Genomic DNA, 24,086 nt, shown 5'->3' with positions numbered 1-24,086 from the left:
CCTGCCCCGCTCAATGCCAGTAATTTCTGCAGCAGATTCCCCGAGTTTTTTTTTCTGAGTATCTTCAGCATTTATGTTCTTCACAGATCAGAACACCGCTGGGACTAGCTAGCAGAGTACAGATCACAGCATCCTTTTATAACACAAAGCATCGATAAGAACCACTTATATTTGCGGGTTACAATTAATTCTTTTTCGTCCGAATTCTTAATTATATAGCATTATCCGGCACCGTAGTTCACCATAGAATTGCCTGCTGACAGTGTAACTCCAGACAGCTATCCGAAGCGCCGCTGCTGAGCCGAGCCACGCCCCCTGCCAGCACACCGCCGAGTTCCGCCGGCGAGTCGGACCCCGGACCCGGCCGGCGCCGCACCGCCCCCATCTTAGCGTACCCGGCTGCGAGCGCCAACGGCTTCCGCGTGGTACGAATTTGGCGCCTTGTCTTCTGATTGGTCCGTCGCCGTCGTCAATCGATAGGAGGTAAGCGCGAAGGAGTGGGGTGGGCGCAAAAGCGGCCAATCAGCGAGGAGGTTCATTCGGCAGAGACCCAATAGTGAGGCGCCATGGTGCTATCCAATGAGCGGGGCCTTACTGTGCGGGAGGTTATAAAGAGACGGGGTGGAGACGTCCTCCCTTCGTCCCGCCGCAGAGCTCCTGAGGTTTCGGCGTGGTGCTCGGTCCGCTGTGAGGTGCCATGTCTGGCCGAGGCAAGAGTGGCGGTAAGGCCCGAGCGAAGGCCAAGTCTCGTTCTTCCCGGGCCGGGCTGCAGTTTCCCGTTGGGCGTGTTCACCGGCTGCTGCGGCGCGGACATTACGCGGAGCGGGTGGGCGCTGGTGCACCCGTTTATCTGGCGGCCGTGCTGGAGTACCTGACGGCCGAGATTCTGGAGCTGGCGGGCAACGCGGCCCGCGACAACAAGAAGACGCGCATCATCCCCCGCCACCTGCAGCTGGCGGTGCGCAACGACGAGGAGCTCAACAAGCTGCTGGGCGGTGTCACCATCGCGCAAGGCGGTGTCCTGCCCAACATCCAGGCCGTGCTGCTGCCCAAGAAGACGGGTGGCAGCGCCGCGAGCCCGGCCAAAGCCGGCAAGAAGGGCGGCGGGCAGCAGTCGCAGGAGTACTAGGCCGGGCTCTTCCCCTTCCTACCCCCCTTTCCCCACCCCCCCCCCCCCCAAGCACCACACAAAGGCCCTTTTCAGGGCCACTCCATTGCTCACTGGGAGAGCTGCGATCCGCGGGAGAGGGGAGAGGCGGGGGCTGCGTCCATATCCCGGCGTAGGGCCCAGGGCGGTGCAGCTCCACGCCCGAAGGCCAACTACGAGGAGCAAGCGCTAGGCCGCGCTGCGGAGCAGGCAGAAAGCACCAGCAGCCGGCATGGCTGCTCGAGTTCAGTCACAGAAACTGTACATAGGTGACGTTCTCCGAAAAGACTTACTCTTGGGTGCTTATAATGTGACTGTTTCTCTGCTGTTAAATTCAGCATACGTTGCACAGAAAATAAACAATGCTTCATCTCCATAACTGGAACCCCCATAATAGGTTATTTTGATGTTTCCTTAAGGCACTGCAACATGATAGTGCAACACAACAGTTCAGCCATGAACTACAGGGAAATAGCTCACAGCCTAGAGGAAAAGGCAAATTTCTTACTCTACAGCTCAAAGGTTACCAGTTACTGTATATCAATGCCTATCCTCATACTACATCTATGTGGGATAAGTTGGCTTACCAACTGCCTGGTAGTTCACTATGAACAAGTAACAAAGTTGAATTTAGTAACTTAAAGTAACCCCGTAGCCAAAATTTACGAATATAGCATCTGTGGTAAATACCCCATGAAGAATGCATTGGGAACCTAATGCTAATCTCCTTCAGCATTTCTGAAAATAACAGGCCCAAATAATCTGCAATTTCCCAAGTTTAGTGACTACAGAAAACACTTCCGTATTGTCAGCACAGTGCAGTACTTCAGTACTGCCACTGTTTGGTTTGACTATAATCTGTATTCGTTGCTTTGTTACCAGACGTGATAGGAGAACAATTACTACTACATCTGTCCTAACAACAAAAGCTTTTAAACAAGTTTCAGAGAGACTTTGCAACTTAGGTAAACTTCGATAAGAATAACTCCAAGTTAGTTAGGTATTTCAAGTATTTTATGCCCAAATGTCAGACAAGGCTGGTGCAAATGTTAAAAACAAGAACTCTTCCTCAAATAGCTGATAGAATAGCTGCGAAGACTGGAGCAAGAGTTGTAACAATCTTGCTGATCTCACTAGAGGCTTAGCAGGCATCATTCAGCTGCCTTGCCACACGAAGGATGTGCTTAGCTCCCTTGCTCAGAAGTAAATTAGCTAGTTCAATACCAAGGTTCTCTGCAGCTTCCTGGGCCTGACCAGGGATGTTCTTGGCTGTGATGCCAACATGCTGCACATCATCATTTGGTCCATCTTCATTCTGCAAGAATAAACACATCAATGTAAGGCTGTGGGAAGGAGTGGGCATTAAAATAATCTGTGTGTGAAACCAGATATTGCAGAATTGAGAGAGAATCATAGGGGCTATAAGGAACCTCTGGAGATTAACCAGTCTAACTCCCCTGAAAGCAGGTTCCCTAGAGGAGATTGAACAGGAGACCGTCCAGGCAGGTTTCAAATATCTCCAGCAAAGGAGGCTCCCTCCCACCTCTACAGGTTTGAATTTTGTGTCCAACATGGTTTGCATACCCGTTGTGGATAATTAACACTGGTCTGCATTGTTTCCTTCAGGCTATCAGATCCATCCAAACTGTAGACTGCACCTGTCAAATACAACTTTGAAAGACAGAAAGGGTTATTACCAAAAAACCAACCTAGACAGCAACACTTTTGCAGTTAATCTAATCAGAATGCCAGTCTGATACAACAATGATGTAAATAATCACAGAATCACAGAATCATAGGGGTTGGAAGGGACCTCCAGAGATCGAGTCCAACCCCACTGCCAAAGCAGGCTCCCTACACCAGGTCGCACAGGTAGGCATCCAGGCAGGTCTTGAATATCTCCAGAGAAGGAGACTCCACAACCTCCCTGGGCAGCCTGTTCCAGTGCTCCATCACCCTCACTGTAAAGAAGTTCTTGCACACATTGGTTAGGCAAGATGCATCTTCCCAAGAAAGAAACCAAATACTTCCTAGCTTTCTATCTACTTAATTCATAATCTGTTGTATAAATGCACTGATTTTCCAAAGTCAAAAGGCAGACTTTGAGATCCCAGGGCAACACTTTAGAAAGAGAGGGTGAAAAAAAAATCTAATTATCACAATAAGGGTGTTTTCTAGGACTCAGCTTCTGTAACCAGAAATAACCTAAAGTATTCTCTCCCCAATTTTTGTTTTATGCTTTAAATTTCAGCCCCCAATTCTTTCAGGTGCTCCACATTCAGGGCTTTCAATTAATTAGTTTATTTTTCCTTTCTCTTTCTTTTTTTTTTTTCTTTTCTCTCTTTCTCATACTCCTGATTTGGACAATAACCCTTATCTGCCTTACTCAGCTGTGAAGACGTCTGCTGAACTGAACCTCAGAGAACATGCACACTGGAACAGTTTTTCATAAGTAATCCCAGATATATACAAAATATTCCTCACCTGGCCATCTTTCAGCATGGTGTTAACTGCAACAGGGACACTACAGCCACCCTCCTGAAAACAGAATGATGATGCTATTGAGTTTCCTCCCAGTGCATTCAAAGCAGAGGTTTCTGAAAAGTATATGCTGCACACAGTTCCACCTATTGCTGTTCAGGCACTTCCCAGTTCACAAGTTCTCCCTACTTAGCAAGTATAACAGTCTTCCCACACCACGTCATCCGTTTAACTACAGCAGAGCAGTATTTGTTGCTGCAAGCAGAAGGGCAAGGATAACACACGTACCAAATGTTTCATGAAAGCCCTCTCAGCAATGCAGCATAATACAGTTTCTCCATCATGCAGGACAGATACCATATTCAGCGTTTCTTGGTCTTTAGCACGAACCTCCACCGCTAAAGCCCCCTGTAAGACAACAATAATAACAGAACTCCTCAGCTTAAGTGTCTGTGTGCACTCAACATTGGTCATGAAACACAACTCAGAAGTTTGGATGTGCTTCATTCAGGGAGCAGTATTTAAGCACACAGATTTTACAGAAATTATTCAAATGGTTGCAAGACATCCAGCTCAGAACTTACTTAGACAAGTACTGAAGATCATATTCACCTGACATCTTTTCCTTAGCTCAACTTCAGACCATACCCCTCTTCTGATTACATATATGCAAACATCTGCTCTGCTGTCACAACAGCATAAGAAAGTTGGATAAATGTAAGTTCCATAACCTTGTCTGAAGATAACAGCAATCACAAACCAATTCTTTTCCAAATGGAAAACAAGACCGGAAAAAAAGTAAGCATAGTACATGACAAAGACATGATTAAAAAAAAAACACTATTTCTGGCTCATTTTTCATTTTCATCTGGGTGACTACTTTCAGTACTGTCATGAGATAACTTTCAAGCCATCACTGTTCACTGTTTCCAACCTGTAAGTAACAGCAACAGCTGTTCATCAACCAGGAATTCATCCAGACTGGGAAATAACTGCATTACATTACAACAATGATTGCTCTACAAAATGCATAGCCAGCTCAGGTTTCACAAATTTGATACCAACTATGCAACACTGTATAAATTCAGCCACATGACCAGCAGGGGCTGGAACAATTTGCATAGAAACAAGAATGCTAACAACATGCCCCAAGGCAGATGTTTCAGCTCCACACAGCCAGAGAGTCAGGACATTGTACGTAAGGGAGTGCCACAGCACTGATACTGCACTGGCTTTGTACAGTTAGCCCAGCACAGCACAACACTAGCCCTGCCTCATACTTGCAGAGTTGTCAAACCCCACTACACAGACTCATGGAGCTCACTTAATGTTCTTCACACACACTGAACATAAGACTAAGAGGCTGCAACAGAGATCACTGTAATTCTTCTTTGGCAATAAATACATCAGAAGTATTTGGTTGCCACAGTTAACCACCTGACACATCACACTGCTGCTGGCTTTCCATATGCAGTCAGGCCTAAGGTAGAAAAATTGTAACGTACCTGCCCCACAGCATACAGACAATCTTCAGGGCTCAGGAGCTGGAAGAAAGTAAAAACAAAGTCATGTTGCACTTTTTAGAATATACAAAGCAAGAACTGAACTCCATGCAGACTTCTAGCACCACACTTGTGCCCAAGGGAAATATTGCTTCCCCCTTCCCATGCCTCAGCGTTTCCATCCCAAAAGTAGGATAAGGTACTATCCCTCACCTTGACAGTAATATTTTATTCATTAGTTAATCAGAAAAAGTCTTAGACATGCACTGTTTTGCTGCACACATGAAATGCTGTAAGGTTACCATATTACAAACTGTTCCTGCAACACGAAAAGTATTGTATTTTGTAATTGTTTCTTTTTGTATACAAGTAAAATTAAAGCCTTCCTGAAGCAGATAAGATCTTAAGCTAACATGGCAATGGATTCAGTAGACTGCGTGTGCATCTTTGATGGGACAATTACAAGGTCTGAAAATCAAGCAGGGAATGGCCTAGAAGAAAATGGGATTTTTTACTTTGACACTCACCTGACCAATGCGATTCTCCCAGCCCATTCTCTTCAGTCCGGCAGCAGCCAGGATTATAGCACTGAAGTCTTCCTTCTCATCTAGCTTCTTCAAGCGGGTGTTTAAGTTTCCTCTCTGTACAAGCGGTTAAGCAAGCAGAGAAACAGTATGCAGACAGTCGTACAATCACTTAGCATTCACTCGACTGTTTAAAAGCCTCCAAATAAGAATCAGTCAGGGTATCAATCTGAAAGAAGTGCTAAACATGGGCAATCGTTTATTTGAATAGAATTCCGCTGATTGTTATGAAATATTAATCCAAGCATGCACTCTCAAAAGATTCAAATGATGCACTTAAATGGCATGTATCTGACATCAAATAATTCTGCAGATCATTGAACTGGGTTACTGGGACTGAGGTAATAATGTGTTTTACCACCACTTCAGTGGTACACATCTAAACTAGCAGCCCAAAACACATTAAAGGTATCATGGACTGATCAACAGTTGGCTATCACTGTGACAATCTTAAGATAGACCTCCACTAAGCAGCCAAATATGAAATGCACCACAGGCCCTTTCTTTATAGAATCATGAGAAAACAACAGGACAAAATGCACTACAGAATAGGTTACAGGAAGCAGCCTTTGAGGAAGTTGTTCCTGCAGATCAGGTAGTGTATATCAGCCTTGACTCTAGACTTTGTGTCAACTTACATAATCCTTTCTGCAACTTTGTCCAGATTCTGCATTTTGCCACAAAAGGATACAATATCCCTGAATTCAAGCTGAGGGAACTTCTTTTTGAGCTGGGCTGCTCGCCGAAGTGAACTAGTTCCAATAACACTGTTCGGAAAAATTAGACCAATGACATTCAGCATACAACAGTACTCAGCTCCACCTGAATATACATCAGAAGTTTCAAGGAAGATTTCCGCACCCCCATCCCCACTAGGATAGAAACAAAGTTTCAAGAACCTACCAGTGATTTATGCCACCTTGGAAGAAGTGAAAGTACTTGTTAAGGTTTAACATAAGATCTCATTGAAACTAGATGCAGGCAAATCACTGCCAGAGAGCAAATCAGAGGGAATGCTTCTGGAATACAGCTGCTACTGATTTAAAGAGCACACCTTCCCATCCAGCTTCCTTGGTGGCAATATGACCAAAAAAAATTGTTACAAAAAAAGCAGGCTTAGTTGCTCCAAATTGAGATATAAATTAGTCAGGCATCACAAAACATGGGAAATTCTTCAATTACAAAAATGCAACGGGAGCAGAACCTTCAAAAACAAGTCATGTAACTGGACAGCAAAGAAAGCTGCCCATCTGGGCAGTAACCATTTATTTTCTAGAGCTACCTGTTCACTCTTTTTTATAACCTGGAACCTAACACAGATGATTCCCATGCTAATTAGAAGAAATGCAAGTTCACATTCTTAACACAGCTAGTTTGTAATGCTCCTAGTAGAGCCATAGAAAATGTGTGCATAAAAAAGCAACAGAGAAATCTGAATTGGCTGAGTGAGAACGAGAGAACCGACATGCAAGCTAGAATGCTAGTCTGGACAGTGTCTGCACTGTATGCATCCTCCTGTAATGAGCACTACATAAAGGACCTTGTAATCACTCTGGAGACTGAAGCAAGAAAGGGTCTCACTTGAGAAAACACTGCATCTCAAAGGTGGCTAAAGACATTCAAAGTCAATTTACAACATTCTCATTAGCACAGCTCTTTTCAGCAAGTAGGTTCACTGTAATGTACATTGAAAGCTAACTGAAGGCAGTGCAAAAACCACCACAAGATAAGGGAAGCAGCTCACTGATTTGTCACTGGGAAATATGAACAAACCCTTTCTATTTTTTTTTTTTTTTTTTACACTTCACTGACTTCCCCTTCTCCCTACTCACCTCTTTTCAGGAAGAAGACTGAGTGTTTTCCCACAGTTTTTGGGGTGAAAGACAACAGCATCATGTGGGTTCTCTCTTCTGTATAAAAAAAAAAAAAAAAAAGCAAGAGCAGAATGGCAGACATCATTTAACAGAAGGCTATTAAGATTAACAGTTCTGGTATCACTCCCCAAAGGAACCATCCTCTAGCTCCAAAAAGCTTCTCCTTTTCAACAGCAAGGATTTCCAACAAATCTGCTGGCTACAGAACATTAGTTCTCCCACTCTTTCAGAGAATAATCAAAGGTCAAACAACAAAGATCTAAGCTGTCATTTTCTACCATTATCCACACTGCAAAACGTTAAGTCCCTCAGACAGTCAGGCTTTGTGCAAATACTTACTTGCAAATGGCACCGATGGTAAAGCCAGGAGGAAGAGAAGTTGGCAGGTCCTTCAAGGAGTGAACTACTAGGTCAACTCTATGAATTAGAGAACAGTAATCACGGCACTGAACAGATGTTGGGTCACGTTGTGCCAGAGACCCACAGTTAACAACAGGAAAGTGCAGATCCAATTCTTGGGATTAGCTTAGAAAAGAGAAAGAACGCTCAGAACTCTTCAGCCAGAATTACTACTAGACTAACATAAGCAATTCTGAAGAGCCACTTCACTTTTCTCTGCCTTTTCTAATCTGAGATAACGCCTTCCTCCCAGTAGCAGTACAAAATACATTACAACCAGTCTGAATTAGTGTAAGACACTAGAAATATTGACACAGAGACTCACTGAACCAGTATGCAACCAGTATGTTGGCTGGTATCGTGGTTCAATGTGAAAATAATAGCTAGCAAAGCCATCTACTTTGCTACAAGGGCAGTGACTTGTAAATGACTGAGCCTCCAGTATTTTTTCTGACTTTACTGGAAAATGCATTATCAAACGTGTACAGTAGAGATGCAGAAAATATCTTTGCTTTTAAACTTACTTTAATCAAGCCATAAGCACCACAACAGCCCTACTCAGGATATTTAAGAAAAAACACCAACCCTATATATCTGACTTCTCTGTAGGAAGAAATTACTCCAGAAAGCAGTACAACTTGCTCATGTACAATTCACTGGAATATTTAGCACGTAGCACACTAAAAAGCAGTAAGTATGTTATGCAGTATGCTAACACGGAATACTGAAATACAGTAACAAAGTAGTAAAATAAAGAACACCTTTGCAAGCATGAATTAGATTACGCACTCTGATGCACAAGTAACATACAAATCAGAGGAGAAAACAAAAATAACTAGGGCAGACTAAGAATCTGAACACCATTACTCCAAAACATGGCCTAATTCAGGATAGGGAGTTTAAGAAAAAAAAGCATGTTGTATCAGAGAATTTCTTCCTTAATCAGAAAGAAGGAAACCAGATCACACTTACAGCATATCAAAAATAAATAATTAAAAAAAAAATGCCAGACAAATAATAAAACTGAGCTCTTACTCATTTCTTTCAAGTGCGTTTTCCAGCTCTTTGGTAAAGAGGCTCTTCTCCCCAATCTACATGTAAATGAAGAAATCTGAGATAAATCACAGAAGAAAATCCGCAAGTATACCATCAAATACAATTACTTTTTTGAGTACTATATTTTTTAATTAATTCCCACCTGAAATAAATCCTTTACCTTAGACAGTGCTGTATCTAAGATCTTGTCTCCAGTTGTAGACATGGCAACTGATCAGAGAACACAAAGCCATAGGCATAGTCAGAGCACATTGACTGGTGGTATCTACTTAACACGTAACAAGCAAAGCAATACGCACTACCACAGCACAAACACAGACTCAAGACAGATTCAAGAGCAGCTCACTTCTAAGAATACGTTGTAAGTGAAATAGAGACTTCTTTTATGACTCAAAAACACAAAAGGAGAAAGAGGACAGGTTTGGGTAACAGCCAGCTCTAAAGACATTACCCAGATTCTCAAATGGAGCAATATAACATCACCTGCATGACAGATACAGGCCCCAGTCAACAGGAGCTTGTGTAATCAATCCTTCTCCATTGGAAAATACCGGCAGCAGTTGCTCAGCTATGCAACCTAATAGAATTCAGACTGCTCTCTTAGATAACATGGGGCCAATTCTCCTGCTCTCGACAATACCCTATTCACACATCTTGCACACAAAGATAACTGCCTGGCTCCTGCTGCCACCCTACACCAGAGCAGCAACTGAAGGGAAAAAAACAAAACGCCACTTACCAATCTCAAAGCAGATGTCAGGGTAAAACTCACGGAGCATCTCAACCACACTGTCAGTCTGAATCCGGGCCAGCTGCAACAAAGCCGAAAACAAAGTACTACGCAAAAAGAATATGAGCTACACAGTAGCTAAAGAGGACTTTGTCATTCATTCATTGATAGCCCTGCAGGTGTGACTACTACATTCTCTAAGTTGTAAGCATCAGAGAGAAGCAGCTCCAAATACAATAGCTCACGTATATAAATCTTTTGAGCCTATAAAGTGACCAGAACATTTCACAGAACTTTTTTAAATCTAAGCAACAGAATAACCTCTCCCCATATCCAGCACTGTTGTGATCCAAGCAATAACGAGTCAAAACAATATATTGAGCTAGGAAGAACAGCTGAAGCAAAAACGTGTTAGGATTCACACACGCTGCTTCCAGCTGCCCTAAGATCACTAGCTGTCCCCTAGGCATAAGTTTCATTTCTCAGAGGCAACCTTATATGTTCACAGCGTTTACCTAACTAACCTTAAGGCGTTTCACCTTTACGTAATGCCACTGCTGAAACATAGGTGTTTACTGGTAAGCAAACAGAAAGGCAAGAAAAGCCTGTCACTCACTGAAGAAAGGAAAAGTCATATCACAGAAACTAACTCCTGCTTTTTCTAAAACCACAAATTTTGTCGATGTTGCATGTTAGTTTTTTTTAGAGCCAGTATGATTTTGCTTTGCCTGTAAAAGTCCTACAGATACTGGCAAATACCAATTATTTAGCCTTGATAGGATCAAAATGCTATTCAGAAATTCTACAGACAAAAAAGTACCAGGTGAGGTCTGCACAAACAGCACGCACCAGATCTTAAGGCAGTAAAGAAAAAAAAAAAAAGGCAGAGGCAAGCAAAATAAAAAACAGCAGAAGGATCAAGCAAGCACCTCTAACTACCGTGTTTTAGCTTCTTTCCTGGTAATGAGCTACATAGCCTGGGGCAACTAATTTTATTCTCAAGACTCTAGTTTCCCTACATATAAAATGAGCATAGCCTGTGGCTTCCCACTGCAACCTCAGGTTAGAAAAAGTAGTAGCATGTGTGGAGCTTATGATCTATACTCTGACACCCACATGTAATGCTTTCTCTCTCTCTTTGAAGTACTGAATCTTTCTTAAACCTCGCTACCAGAACGAACGAGTTTATCGCAGAACAAAGGCCTGAAGGACGGTTATCTTCTGCGAGTCAGCTCCTCCCTTACTGCAACAGGATGGCAAGAGATACCCACTGTATCTCTGGACACGTTCTTCCCCTGGCCTTTGGGAGGGCTGGAGTGTTTGGGGCGGGTCCCGCCTCATCTCTCCGTAAGAGCCGCGCCAGCCTTGCAATTCAATAAACAGAAAGATACCCGTTATCCTAGAAGGTGCCACGTTAATTCCGCAAATCGCACGAAAGGAGCACTAATGAGAGCAAACGGCCCCGACGAGAAAAGCGTTTACTAGTTTTTTCTCGCGTTCTCGACAAACGACCCAGAACGGCTGAACCCTCCCAGCCGCCGCTCCCGAGCGCAGAGCTCCGAGGAGGGAGCTCTGCTCTTCCCTGCAAATTTCGGGCAGGAGAGCAGCAGCACCTCCTGAGTCAGGCTGAGTCCCGACTCGGGGCTCGCCTCCCTGGCGAGCACGGACGTTGCTCTCGCTTGCTTTTCGAGCAGGAAAGCTGCCGGGACCCGGAGAATCGAAATCATCCAATGCCATGCAGAGCTGTCCAGGGCTACCTCGGGCTCCCCGCACCCCCAGCTCGCCACCGCCTACCTGGCTCCGGCGGGTACCCACGCGGATCGCCCTGTTGCCAATGCCGTTCTCGCCCTGCACCAACGAAGTGTTGTTAGCGGCCCCGCAGCTGGCCGCGCGCCCTCCCGCCCCGCTGGATCCCCCCCCGACTCACCACAGCCGGGCGCACCTCCGCCATGGCGCCGCTCCGCCTTCACCTCTTCCCGGGGCGCCCCATGGCCCGGCCCCGCCCCGCCCCTCTGACGCGTCACGTCCGTCGGGGCCGTCCACGTGACGGAGCCCCAGCCCCGCCCTTCAGCGGCGCCCGCCGTTCCCCGCGCTGCACTTCGCACACTCCGGCGTAAAGCCGACTCGGTTTCATTTATTATTGGAGAGCGAAAGATGTGGGGGCGAAGCGCGCGCCCACGCCGTAACCCGTACAACCCGAGAAGGCGCACGGTGCAACGGGAGTCCCCAGCTCAGGTACTACGCTTAGTGTGCATCAGCAGCTCCCTCTGGAGGCCAGCCTCAATGGTCGTAGCTGACTTTCCCAAAGGCAAATCTGTGATGAGGGTGAGCTTATTAAAAACGCCTCGACCAAAGTAATCAGCGACGACGGAAAAGCCATCATTGGAGCACTTAAGCTGCAAGACACAAAGCAACGCCATCAGGACCTGGTCAGAGGCCCCTGCCTCCAGAACATATCCTTTTGTCCTTTCACTTACAGCCCCATATTAGAGATATAGCAGTTTAAAACCACAAATGTGCTATTTCATGCAAATGCCACATACAGCAAGCTTTTCTGCCACTGAGATAGTTATCTTGAGCATGAAAGCTACTACCTTAGTTGCACTGGTTTATCTTTTGTGTTTGCAGAACATCAAGGATTCTCTCTACTCCAGCTCCAGTTGAATCATAGAATTGCTCAGGTTGGAAAAGACCTTAAAGACCTATGCAACCTAACCATACAACCCCAACTCTAACTACCCTCCGCTAAATCATGCCTCTGAGCACCACATCCAAACCGTTTTTAAACACATTCAGGGATGGCGATTCAACCACCTCCCTGGGCAGCCCATTCCAGTGCTTAACAACCCTTTCAGTAAAGAAGTTATCCTGATATCCAGCCTAAACTTCCCCTGGCACAACTTGAGGCCATTTCTCCTCGTCCTGTCACCAGTGAGAAGAGACCAGCCCTGTTATCACTGTAAGCACTTTTCAGATATTGGAAGAGATCAATCAGATCTCCCCTCAGCCTCCTCTTCCCCAGACTCAACAGCCCCAGTTCCTTCACTAGCCTTGTTGCCCTTCTTTGGACCTGCTCCAGCATCTCAATGTCCCTTCTGTACTGAGGTGCGCAAAACTGAACACAGTACTAGAGGTGGGGCCTCACCAGTGCCAAGTACAGGGGCAGGAACGACTTCCCTAGTTCTGCTCACCAGGACTCTACCTCCAGTCACTCTAGCTCCATGAATCTACTTATCTTTCTCTAACAGCCCCTGGGGGGGAGAGGGGTGTCTGTCTGCAAAAGCAGTCTAAACTTAAAAAAACACAAACCCACAGGGCAACATTACCATACCTGATGCTGAAACTGATCATGCAGATCTCTCTTCTGCTCCTGGGCTCGGATCATGTCCATCACTTTGCGATTTTCAGGCATGCAAGTAGGACATTCTGAATCACTCTCAGAGTAGCTTTCAAAGCAGTGCTGGTGGAAGGAATGACCACACAGGAAATGGACTGAGGGCAGCTCCAGGGCACTGGTGCAAATGCTACACTTGGTCTTCTGAAAGATCTTGGGACTGAAACAGTGACAGGAAGCAGAAGGGCAAAAATAAAAGTGTATTTTTCTTTAGTTAGAAAATAATATTCCAGTATAAGACAAGACATCACAGTCCTGCACCTTGCTTTTAGCTCTTCAATCTCCTGACGGATCCTTGTAGTTTCATCTCGGTATTTTTGAATTCTCTGCCCATCTTGCTCTATCTGGCAGCTCTGCTTCTGCAGCTTGTTGACAAGATAATCCTTAATCACAGACAATGTAGCTGTGGAGTTGTGAGCCAGCGTCTGCACAACTGAGGATAACTCAACATTAGTTTAAACCCACGTGAAAAAAATTGCCACTGCACTGGTCACAACTTGACAAACTACTTTCCATTAAAAGGAAACCAACAGGCAAAAAAACATTCCACACTCCTACTGAATTAGAAAACTTATTTAAAGATGCAATTTCAGCTTGGTCTCTACAGGGCTCCAACCTCCAAAGCCATGACTGGGAGCACACTTAAATAGCCCAGACCAAAATGGCAAAGGAAGAATCTAGTGGACTGAACTCTATTTCAACTTCTCCACCAATCCACAGAAAGAGCTTAGGATGCCCTTCACTTCTCCACACTGTCAGAACAGAAATAACACAGACAACTGATACGGCAGATCTTTCTTCTCCAGACTGCGAAGCTGCCACTGGCATCACTTTTTCCTCTACAGCAGATTATTATTTCAATTGGTGGGCTCAAGCTTCATTGATCCTTCTCTCACATTCTTAGTCTACAGATGCCATAAGCCTTTTTTTTTTGTTTGTTTCCCCAACTTTAGGCCACATGTCATTATTACCAAGAAGTGGAGGCATAAGATTCTTGTTCTCTATGTGTTTCAGCACCGCAGCAATATACTCCTTGCAGTCTTCCTCCTTCCGTGCAAAGTAGCCAAGAGCCTGTTCCCAAAGACAAGCCTCTTGGTCCCCGTACAACTCACACACCTCAATCACTTTCTTGTACTGCTCATTCTGCATGTGGTAATGCATGATCTGTTGGAAACTAGAGAAAAAAGCAACATGTCAATTAGAAAAAATCTACCTTTTGAAAGGTTGTAGGGGCCTCATATTTCCACTCAGCCACAGAATGCCCAAACATTCCCACAGAAGCCAAGACTGGTCTGCTATCCATTCTCTATATCACTGTCCTGCTCCAAAAGAAGGATATTTTCTGCTGAGCAATGATGTACGCAGTTCCTGTCCTGCGATACTCAAGAGGTCCTTACCATTGTAGGGCAGGGGCATTTATGGCTCAGAAATCCATGAGATGGGGCAAGCAACAGGACTCTGGGGAGAAAAGCAATACTCACAGTTTGCCCTGCTCATAGAGGTAGAGAACACCATCCTTGAAATTGTGCATCTGACATAAGACCAAGGCCTTATCAAAGACTGTTTTGAACCTTCCACTCTTCAGGAGAGTGAGCGCTTCATCGTGCAGCTTCTCCTTGATCTATGAAAAACAGGGATGGAATGGCAGGGGAGAAGAAACAGAATAGTTTTGCACCAATATCTGAAAACAATTTGCAGCTTTTCTAGACTGAAGCAAAGTTCTGATGTTTGCTCTTTACCCCTTTTAAGCAATAAAGACAATTTCTTTTACCCAAACAGCCAGCACCTTCAAAGATTAAGGCAAGCATATCCAATTTCATGAAAAAGACATTTACCCACAAAGATTGCATTGTCTGGAATCTGTACTCATACAAAACATGCTTGCCTCACTGAAATAAGTATTCTCTTAGCTAGTAGACTGCATTCCCATTTGTCCAGTACAACATACAAATTGCCTTACATTTAACAATGCCTATCTGGAGAGGTTATGGAGTTGGCAGGAATGCAAACAGAATTCCCAAACACCAAAGCTTTATCTCAAAATAGAAAACCAAAGATCAAACCTGCTTATCTACTTCATGTGCCCAATTCTGGAGACGAAGTTCCAATAAAGTGTCATAGACACCCTGTGGAGAGTCAGACTGCACCTCAGTCATGTGCTCCAGAAAAGCCTTCAGTTCTCGGGAGTTGTTTGCAAAGACTGGAATGAACTCCTCAGAATTTGCCTGCAAAATAACCATAAAAAAACTTGACCACCCATCCAGTCACAGCCAGACAGATGCTTCTTCCCTAAAATTTGTACAGCTCGCTCCCAGAATGACCCACAACAGATACATCACGATACAATTACTTCAGTGATCAGTTCTGAGCATTAACCTTAGAGAGTTTCATCACTAGGACTACCAATACGCTAGAATGTGGCCCCTCATTATGCCCAGAATGTCAAGCATGCAGGAGCACTCACTGCAAAGTTTCTGTTACTAAGCAATACCTCTCAGTCAAAGCAAACTATACCTTTTTTCCTTCCAGAATCCCAGGGCCTTCACTGTTTCCTGATGGCTGGTAATCAGTGCAAAGGTTCTTCAATAGTTCTGTTGTCTCTTTAGGGACATGGTGCATCAGGATTTTACCATATCGCTTCATGTTACTCTCTGCTTGATCAAAAGGCAGTTTTCCAATGTAGCGCAAAGCCTCTTGATAGTTCTGTAGAGGCAGCCCGCAAGGATCACATGACATTAGCCTCTACTCTCCACAATGATGTTAGCACAAACAGCATTCAAGACGTGCTGCAACAACATCTGCTTTAAATTAACACCTGATGTTACTATTCCTGATTGCTGACATTCTCAGGGAGACAGGCTGGCTGTGACCAGGGGAAAGAGACTGACTTTAAAGACGGCTCTGTTAGTAATTGATTTAAGAACACTGTTAAAAAAAAAAAAAAAAAAAAAGCAACAACAAAAAAAATAACACTGAACCAGAACCACTAGGCCTCTGATTTCCACCCAAAGTCCACTGCACAATCCAGAAGCAGAACACCAAGAGATAAAAAACAGCACGTGCTGCTGCTACTGCCTTAACAGTCCCATAAGCACATTAGCTACAAGGAAGAGGCTAGTGAATCATAGAATTACAAGGGTTGAAAGGACCTACAAGATCATCTAGACCAACCATCCTCCTATCACCACTACGACCCACTAAGCTACTAAACCGTATCATATAGCACCTCATTCAGATGCTTCCTGAGCACCACCATGGACAGGGACTCCTCCACCTCCCCGAGCAGGCCATTCCAGTACCTAACAACTCTTTGATAGAAGTTTTTCCTTATATCTAAGTTTTTCCTAAATCTCCCCTGGCATAATTTGTGGCCATTTCCTTGGGTCCTATTTGTTATGTGGGAGAAGAGGCCAACCCCCTCCTCATCCCAACCTCTCTTCAGGAAGATGTAGAGTGCAATGAACTCTTCCTAAGCCTCCTCTTCTCCAGAAAAAACGATCCCAGCTCCCTCAGCCATTCCTCATAAGACTTGTGCTCTAGACCCCTCACCAGTTTCACTGCTCCTCTGGACATATTCCAGGGCCTTGATTTCCTTCTTGTAGTGAGGGGCCCAAAACTGAATACTGTATTCAAAGATGTGGCCTCACCAGAGTACAGGTGGAGTAAGAACTGAGGACAGTGAAATAAGATTCTCACCAGCAAAGGAGGCTAGAGAAGCAGTATTCACATCAGTAAGAAGACAAGAGCAATAACACTTCACCTTAATGTCTTCTAGCTGGATTTTGAGGTACCATTCATGATGGGCATGCTTTTCTGCCAAGTAGACAGCATGGGAGTAGTAACCTGCCTGACGAAGCACCTTGATTGCTGTTTCCACATCAAAGCGAACCTCACTCTCACTAGCCTATAACAGAAGCACAAGGATTGTGGACTGTAGGAATTATACCAAGGGACAAGCAGAAATTATTTGTGTTTGAAAAGGAAAGCCAGAGCACTAACAATTTAGTACCTCTCAAGCAAGGGAAAGATCACGTGCCAAAAGAAAGTAGTTTTTTATCCACCTCTCAGTAAACAGCTAGTCATACTAACAAAAGCCAACATTTCAAACTGGAATAGCAAGCCAGCAAAACTGAAAATGCAGCTAAGAGCTTGGAAATAAAGCATCACAAACAAAAGCGCTGAGGCACAAATTCATTCTTTTCCTTCTCAGTCCCACAGGAGACAATTCACACTGTTACCACCACTGCCTCTTAATTATCATGAAATAATGCAAAATTCTTAAGTTATCACCTTCCCATTACCTTAATGAACTCCTCCAATTTAGTGCTGTCTTTGAGTTTAGTATAGCAGTTCAGCAGAAGTGTAGTATGGTCTGCATTGGCGAGAGATTGCAGGTGGAGTGTCTGCAGATAAGCAGTGAGATTGTGGATGCGCTGAGCATCTAGGAATTTCCGAATAACATAAGATGGTTCCAATTTCCCTATAGTTCTGGGAGAGGAAAAGTCATGTCACAATAGATCATACACAGCCAGGAAATCAAAAAACAAGAGAAATTCATAACAGAACCCTGAACTTCAGACACTAACTCACCTGTGATCACTCAGCTATGAAAGTAACAAGCATTTATGCTGCAAGATCACCCATCTAAATACACAGAGAAATAAGTATCTCTATAAAGGTTGAGACTGGGAAGACAGCAGTAGCACACAAGAAGTTCATGTTCCTTTAAAGGCTTCCATGAGAAGACGGGCTACACTCCAGCCACAGCTAATTGATAAGCCCAAGAAGAAAACATAAGCCTAATTTTCCTTTCTTTCAGTCACGTAACTCAGTCTTATCTGAGCACTCACACCCACATGCAGCAGTTTAGCCAGTTATCCCACTACTTGAGGCAAGCTTTCAATACAGTATGTGCTGACATTGCCTGAGTATCAGGACTCCAAAATTTCAGTTCTACATGAATGTGGCACTAAAAGTTTTTAGTAAGCCTCAGAGCAGACTGCTCTAATTATTATAAAACCTGACATGTGTAAACTGACATTAGTATGATCATATTCCAAAAAGACTGCCATACTAATCAAATCACACTGCCCACCTTACACCACACCTCCACGCTGACAGTATTTTTTATACTTATGTGAACTTTCACATCCTTCAATTTCAAAACATCCTTTTACATATACAGTAACTTGTACGGTACACATCATTCCAAGGGACAATAATCCTTTGATTACAATAATATTATCTGTCCCCATTCCATCCCAATTTGACCCGTATTTTCCTCTCTATTTGCAGAACTTTCACTATGAGTCACACCTTCTGACTCCACAGGCTTAAATAGAAAATCAAGACCCTTGTAGTTCCAATCTATACTACACTGCCCTTACTCTGAACAACCCCTGCTTACCGGATATATTGCTGGATGGCTCCATCATGGTTCCCCTTGTTATAGAGATGATCACCATACTGCCGGAAAATCTCTGACAAGCCATCACTGTCCAAGTGGTGACTCTTGGCTAGATTAATGGCCATTTCAAATAAGTTCTTTCTGAAGAGCATCTATTAAAATTCAGCATAAGAGCAGATGAGGGAAATACCACATCCCAAAGCCTGCCTGGAAAACAACTTGTTTCTTTTTGGTGCTGGACAGGTACATTATGTTGGAGAGTTAGGAGGTCACTTGTTACGCTGTAACACGTCTACCTGAACCCTTCCACTTCTTTCGTCTGTAGAGCCAGTACAATCCCCCCCACAGACATAAAGCAAACTAATAACATAACAGATTTACATGCCTCAAGTTTGGTTTGGGCATCCTTCTCCTGCAGTACGTGGATCTTCCCATCTCTGGTCAGAACATACAAAGAACCCCATTCTGCTAAGACATCTACTACATCATCAAAGATTGAGCTGTACGCAATGAATTTGTTGCACAAGTCGTAGATATTCAGAACTTGTTTGTCTGAATTCTGTGCCTCATTCCCAGCAAACTCCGACCTGGAGAGCAGAAAAAAGTTTTTTAGATTTTCTGAAAATAAGGTTCATATGACCCAAATACATTTGATACCTATGCAATCTAAGGATGCTGAGAGAACAAGGTAAGTGAGAAGCATCTGGACAATTAAATTAGGTGGAGTCGTATGCAAAACAACATATATTTATCCATGAGTGTGATCAGTATGCTAGATTGAAACATTAACAGGAGCAGGAAGAAATCCCCCATGTTCAGCATGCTTGACTACGTTGCACTAGCAACAGAAGTTAATTAGTATGTGGGTCATGATTAATCTTAAAACTCATTGACAACATTACTATCAGTCCATAGAGCAAAGTTTCGTTTCACAGGGAAGGGAAAAAAAAAAAAAAAGAGGGAAAGCCAGAAACTGCAACAATTAAATAAAAAATTCAACTGTTCCAAAGAAACATACTTAGGAGAAGTTTTTCGGTCCTTGGAGACAATGATGAGGTATCCCCGATACCAATGAACAATCAGCTTTTGTCCCTCGAAAGCAAAGCAGGGGCCTCGTTCATCTGGTTGATAAAGATACACACATTCATTTCCTGCTACAATGAACTGAAGATCCTGGGAGGGGTCGCTCAGAGAAGAACAGTGCAATCCACAGCCATGAGTGTCCAGCTCCAGATGAGAATAGTCTTTCACAGAAAGCAGGTAGGACTACAGAGAAAATGCAAGATTCGGGGGCTTACTCAAAATAGACTCTGAAAGCAGTGCAATTGTAAGTCAGATTCTCACTTTTTCCAATTAATTTCCCACCTGGATGTTCTCTGTGGTCACCACAAATAGATGTGTTGTTTTGCCAGACTGTCGAAAAGCAAGACCAGTAACTGGGTAACTGCCTTCATGTAGGATCTGGGTCTTACTATGCCGGTCTCGAGTGATGTCTCCTTTTGTAAGCACAACACTCCCGTCTGCAAAACCTTATAAAACGATAGATCAAACTGTTCACTTCTGTGGCACACTAGAAATATTATCCAGGACAAGTTAGGGCAGGTGCAGTCAATGACAAAAATTTGCTTGCCAGCAAAGTATCAAGCTCCTAGACTGCTGCAGGCTCTCAATTAAATACCTACCAATTTCTCCCCATACACGACATCACTGTTCAATGCTCAACTTGTTCTCCCCCATCATGAACTTCACTTGCAGGTCATTTTTGTTTGGGTCTTCCTATATTTTGCTTTACAAATAGCCCTTTCATCATTTAATTTTAACTATCAGTTATGTCACTTATTCAAAGCATGCTACACACAAAAAAGCAGGTTTCACAGTTTGCTGACAGCATCAATCCAGCAAACTGTTCCAAGCTGGAAGGTCACAGCACTAATATGGAAAGACTTAATTTCATGCAGAGACTAACTCACAGAAATGGTTTGTAGCCTTGCTACATTCCGTCTCTTACTTTAAGCAAGCAACATTAAAAAATGTTTAATGTTTAATTAAAACAGAACAAATGGGGATTGGCTTTGTGGGCTTTAAGAAAGTTTCCACACAGTGTCTGGGGGGAAAAAAACACCCTAGCATTATTTATGAAAAAACCTATGCTATTCTCTGTGCTGGTACTAAATTTAGACTAAGTCTATTACTATTATTATCATACACTTCTTGGCTTGCAGGAACAAAAAACATCAACTGAGAAGATCTGCTTCTCTGTGAGATATCAAAATTGTTACAATCATAACGCAAGCATAAGCTAAAATTATGTATTTATTTCCTTATGGTCTCCAGCAGCACATAATATACAACCTCTCTGTGAGAAGAGCGTAAAAACAGTTTAAGAACAATGAAAATGTTCTACAATGGTTTTTGTGTTACATATCTATTTTCCATACATCAGAATAGAGACAATAATATATTTATTAAATTATTACAGATCAGCTATACTTACCAATAGCCATGAAATTCAGATTCTCATGGACAGTTAGACAGGACACAACTGTGGGCTTGTTACCCGGTATCGCTGGGAAAATTCGTGTGCAAAGAGGATTGCCACCATCTCGTTTTTCCAGATTCCATACTTTAACCTAAAAACAATAAATATTACATTAACCAAAAAAACAAAACATGAGATATTAGAAACAAACGACTTAAGAATTAACTATAACACCAGTATTTTTTCCTCTGCCATTTAACTTACCAATGGGTTAATGCCCTCTTCGTCCTCACCAACAGAAACCAAAATACTGTGCTGCTTCAGCTGGTATAGGTGCGTTACCCTTAACTTGTAAGCTTGGAAACCACTAAGTTGAAGCGAGCGAGGCAAAAACCAGATCCGACCTTCCATATGTACATCACAGTTAAGGAATACGAAGGAAAAGGTAAAAATGGAGTGAAAAACAACAACCATCCACACCTCTAAGAATACTAGAATCAAAATCTTAAAAGCTCCTTATTGCCGGGAAGCCTACAGCAAATATACTTTTGCTGTCACCTATGAAAACTAAAACAGGTAACAACAGTACTGTAACTTGCAAGGAGCAGAGAAGCCAAGGAAACTGCTGCATACCCGAGACTGGAGTACTGCTAGGCCCGCCTCGGAGCTCAGCCCGCGCCACACAGCGCAGATCTCCCCTCGCGGCGCAGTGCGGCCCGACCCGCCGGGCCCAGCCTACGAACCCGCTGCAGGCCAGGTGGCCCGGCCCCATCACTCTTGCCGCCGCCGCGCAGGATATCTCCGAACACAAGGTTTCCTCGGCCTGAATCACAGACCGTGATGCCCGGAGGCAACGCGAAGGGCTTCCCACCAGCCCCCTCCGGCCCCGGCGGCTCCTTCACCATCTCTCTGTCGAAGAAGACGAAGCGGCGCCACTGCAGATAGGCGGCCATGTTGGGTCGAGCTCCTCACGTGACCGACATCCCAACCTCCCCCCCCTTCGTGTCACGAGACGAAGGACGCCGGAACGCGCGATCTGGCGTAGTGCGCATGTGCTGGCGCGCGAGCCCAAGTGGGGGGCGCGGCGCTGCGGTGCTGCTCTGCGAACAGCTGGGTTAACTGTCTGATACGGCTAGCTGTTTGAAATACGCTCGTAGAAACTTACTCCTTGAGAAAGTATGCCTTGGTAATTGCAAACTGAATCGGTTTTTTAGTTTACTTTACATGGTGCCATAAACTTTTCTGGCCAGTTTTACATTTCCCACTGGAACAATTTTGGATTAAACTGTTACAAAGCAGCCTGTAATAAACGGCAGTTCCTTGAATTCAATTCTCACTATTGTCAGTGGCTTGATCCCCTATATAGCCCGGTAGGGAAACGCGGTAGCAAAGAAATTTGACATCAAAACAAAAATACAAAAAAAAAAAAAGAAAGCTTTATGGATAATAATACATGTATGTTACTTCCAAAGTCTCTCCAGTTTCTTGTAAAATCTTAGAAGAAATTGCTCTTCCATTTAGTCATGGTGGATATTATCCAGCAGTCCAACACACTGCAGTTTTGTTGCTTCACAACCAACGTCTCCTACCAGCCCAGCCTTAGAAAATTCAGTACTGTAGTACTCTTAGTGTTGTGTTTTGTCCTCATTTTACAGATTAAAATGTAAGCCCAATTACAGGCTGCCAGACATAATGCCAGGGCGCTGATCTGGAGCTGGGAAAAAGTGACATTACCTGCATCTTATCCACAGCTTCAGCTATAGATGGCAGTCCTGGTTCTTAGCCTGGACTTATTTCCATCTACCACAGGCCACCCTAACCTACTTCAGGCACGTAAGCCAGGCACTGCTTCCAGCCTCGGCTACCGCGGTGCAGCGGCGGACCCCGAGCAGTGCCGGGTACAGCGACACTGACCGCGGGGGGGCACGAGCGCTCCGCAGCTGTCGGAGCTACGGCGGGAGCCGCCCGCCCTGTGAAGAATACCGATACTGCTAAGAGACACTTAAGGATGTTTTTGTAACTATGGTTCCTCTAGCAGCAAGAAGAAATGCGTCTATAACAGGAATTTCGGGCCAAAAGCGACGTTGTACCGTGCAACACTTAAAGTTCCTGCAAAATAAAAATTGATTTTTGGGCCAATGTTATAAGACTTAAATGGAAGCAGTCAAGAATAAAACTAATTTTTGACTAAGAGAAAAGTTAGATAGTATTTTATGCAATTGTAACGGGAAAGAGACCAGCGCAATAGAAGGATGTTAGAAAAATGCTCACCTGTCTCTGAAAATCTCAGCTTGCTAGAAAGTCTCCATAAAGGACAGATCACTAAACAGAGATCCCTCCTTAGCGACAGTCAGCCCTTAAATGAGGTCTAAGAGAGGTGCAGACACGCTCCACTCCTTCTGATCACATCGCTGAATTGCTTTCATCTGTACTCCCAGGGTTGACTGGGCCTTTTCCCCAGGTGCTCAATCAATGGTTCATGCCGGAACTCAACAGTTCCCGTAGACTTCAAAGAAAAAGCTGCTTTGATCACACCGAGATTGTATCATGCTGGAATTATTCATGGAGTCACAGAACCATTCCGGGTGGGAAAAGACCTCTGAGATCCCCAAGCTCAACCCACCCCCACTAATGGCCACTGCCCACAACCCCCAGTGCCACATCCCCATGGTTCTGGAACGACCCAAAGGACGGTGATCCCACCACCTCCCTGGGCAGCCTGTGCCAGTCCAACGCCAGTATCTTGGAGATGAAACTCTCTCTAATATCCAACCTGAAAGTTCAGTCAGCATCTAAGAGTTCTGAAAAATGCAGCTTTAGACAGGGAGAAAAGGAGCTCGGATATGGCACAAGAGTGGGTGCCATCGCTCTCTACCCCTGACGCGGAACAAAAAGGGTGCGGCAGCCCCAGGGCTATTTCCAGGCTGCTGGAGACACTGTGGGGAATCCGAAGGCCCGGGGCCGGCTACGCCTCTGGCAAGCGGTTCCCCGACAGGGAAAGCACAAAGAACGCGCGCCGCTCCAACCCGGCGA

At 44.3% G+C, this 24,086-nt stretch overlaps 3 protein-coding genes across 6 annotated transcripts; 1 reads left to right on the top strand and 2 right to left on the bottom strand.

The window, feature by feature from the left end:
* Nucleotides 1–22: 22 nt before the first annotated feature.
* H2AX (H2A.X variant histone) lies at nt 23–2,001 on the top strand. The gene has a single exon (XM_031599663.2). It carries the CDS (start codon nt 698–700, stop codon nt 1,127–1,129), a length of 432 nt encoding a protein of 143 aa, XP_031455523.1. The 5' UTR covers nt 23–697; the 3' UTR covers nt 1,130–2,001.
* Nucleotides 2,002–2,143: 142 nt separating this feature from the next.
* Nucleotides 2,144–11,856, bottom strand: HMBS (hydroxymethylbilane synthase). 2 transcript variants are annotated; one of them, XM_031599669.2, is made up of 14 exons: nt 11,701–11,856; nt 11,568–11,621; nt 9,783–9,855; nt 9,204–9,253; nt 9,023–9,078; nt 7,928–8,005; nt 7,547–7,624; nt 6,406–6,481; nt 5,658–5,771; nt 5,134–5,172; nt 3,917–4,036; nt 3,632–3,685; nt 2,732–2,818; nt 2,144–2,462 (listed from the first exon to the last, which is right to left on the bottom strand). In XM_031599669.2, the coding sequence occupies exons 1-14, from the start codon at nt 11,722–11,724 to the stop codon at nt 2,289–2,291; spliced, it is 1,077 nt and encodes a 358-aa protein (XP_031455529.2). In that variant the 5' UTR covers nt 11,725–11,856; the 3' UTR covers nt 2,144–2,288. The 2 variants fall into 2 exon arrangements, with proteins under 2 accessions (XP_031455529.2, XP_031455530.2); XM_031599670.2 differs by lacking the exon at nt 11,568–11,621.
* Nucleotides 11,857–11,887: 31 nt separating this feature from the next.
* VPS11 (VPS11 core subunit of CORVET and HOPS complexes) lies at nt 11,888–22,237 on the bottom strand. Of its 3 annotated transcripts, XM_031599665.2 has the most exons (16): nt 21,853–22,223; nt 21,318–21,466; nt 21,069–21,204; nt 19,940–20,103; nt 19,593–19,840; nt 18,960–19,161; nt 18,575–18,726; nt 17,469–17,655; nt 16,928–17,071; nt 15,682–15,870; nt 15,231–15,392; nt 14,649–14,788; nt 14,139–14,341; nt 13,429–13,600; nt 13,105–13,327; nt 11,888–12,169 (listed from the first exon to the last, which is right to left on the bottom strand). In XM_031599665.2, the coding sequence occupies exons 1-16, from the start codon at nt 22,004–22,006 to the stop codon at nt 12,005–12,007; spliced, it is 2,790 nt and encodes a 929-aa protein (XP_031455525.1). In that variant the 5' UTR covers nt 22,007–22,223; the 3' UTR covers nt 11,888–12,004. The 3 variants fall into 3 exon arrangements, with proteins under 3 accessions (XP_031455525.1, XP_089979450.1, XP_031455526.1); XM_090123324.1 differs by lacking the exon at nt 21,318–21,466 and having other exon boundaries at nt 21,797–22,237; XM_031599666.2 differs by lacking the exons at nt 21,318–21,466; nt 21,853–22,223 and adding an exon at nt 21,687–21,823.
* Nucleotides 22,238–24,086: the final 1,849 nt, after the last annotated feature.

This window comes from Phasianus colchicus, chromosome 23, assembly GCF_987193195.1.
Source record: "Phasianus colchicus chromosome 23, bPhaCol1.hap1.1, whole genome shotgun sequence".
Classification (NCBI taxonomy): Eukaryota; Metazoa; Chordata; class Aves; order Galliformes; family Phasianidae; genus Phasianus; species Phasianus colchicus.
Note: the sequence above shows the minus strand (reverse complement) of the source record. Positions and strands in the feature narration are given on the sequence as shown.

Excerpts from the sequence above, each read along its gene's own strand:
- H2AX (XM_031599663.2), top strand. The coding sequence starts at position 698 with ATGTCTGGCCGAGGCAAGAGTGGCGGTAAGGCCCGAGCGAAGGCCAAG.
- HMBS (XM_031599669.2), bottom strand. The coding sequence starts at position 11,724 with ATGGCGGAGGTGCGCCCGGCTGTG. Across the intron at positions 8,006-9,022 it reads AACGCACTTGAAAGAAATGA|AGTTGACCTAGTAGTTCACT; the intron begins GTAAGAGCTCAG and ends TCTAATTCATAG. Across the intron at positions 6,482-7,546 it reads AGTCTTCTTCCTGAAAAGAG|TGTTATTGGAACTAGTTCAC; the intron begins GTGAGTAGGGAG and ends TTTTCCGAACAG.
- VPS11 (XM_031599665.2), bottom strand. The coding sequence starts at position 22,006 with ATGGCCGCCTATCTGCAGTGGCGCCGCTTCGTCTTCTTCGACAGAGAG. Across the intron at positions 19,841-19,939 it reads TGACCACAGAGAACATCCAG|TCCTACCTGCTTTCTGTGAA; the intron begins GTGGGAAATTAA and ends TTTTCTCTGTAG. Across the intron at positions 13,328-13,428 it reads ATTGAAGAGCTAAAAGCAAG|TCCCAAGATCTTTCAGAAGA; the intron begins GTGCAGGACTGT and ends TCACTGTTTCAG.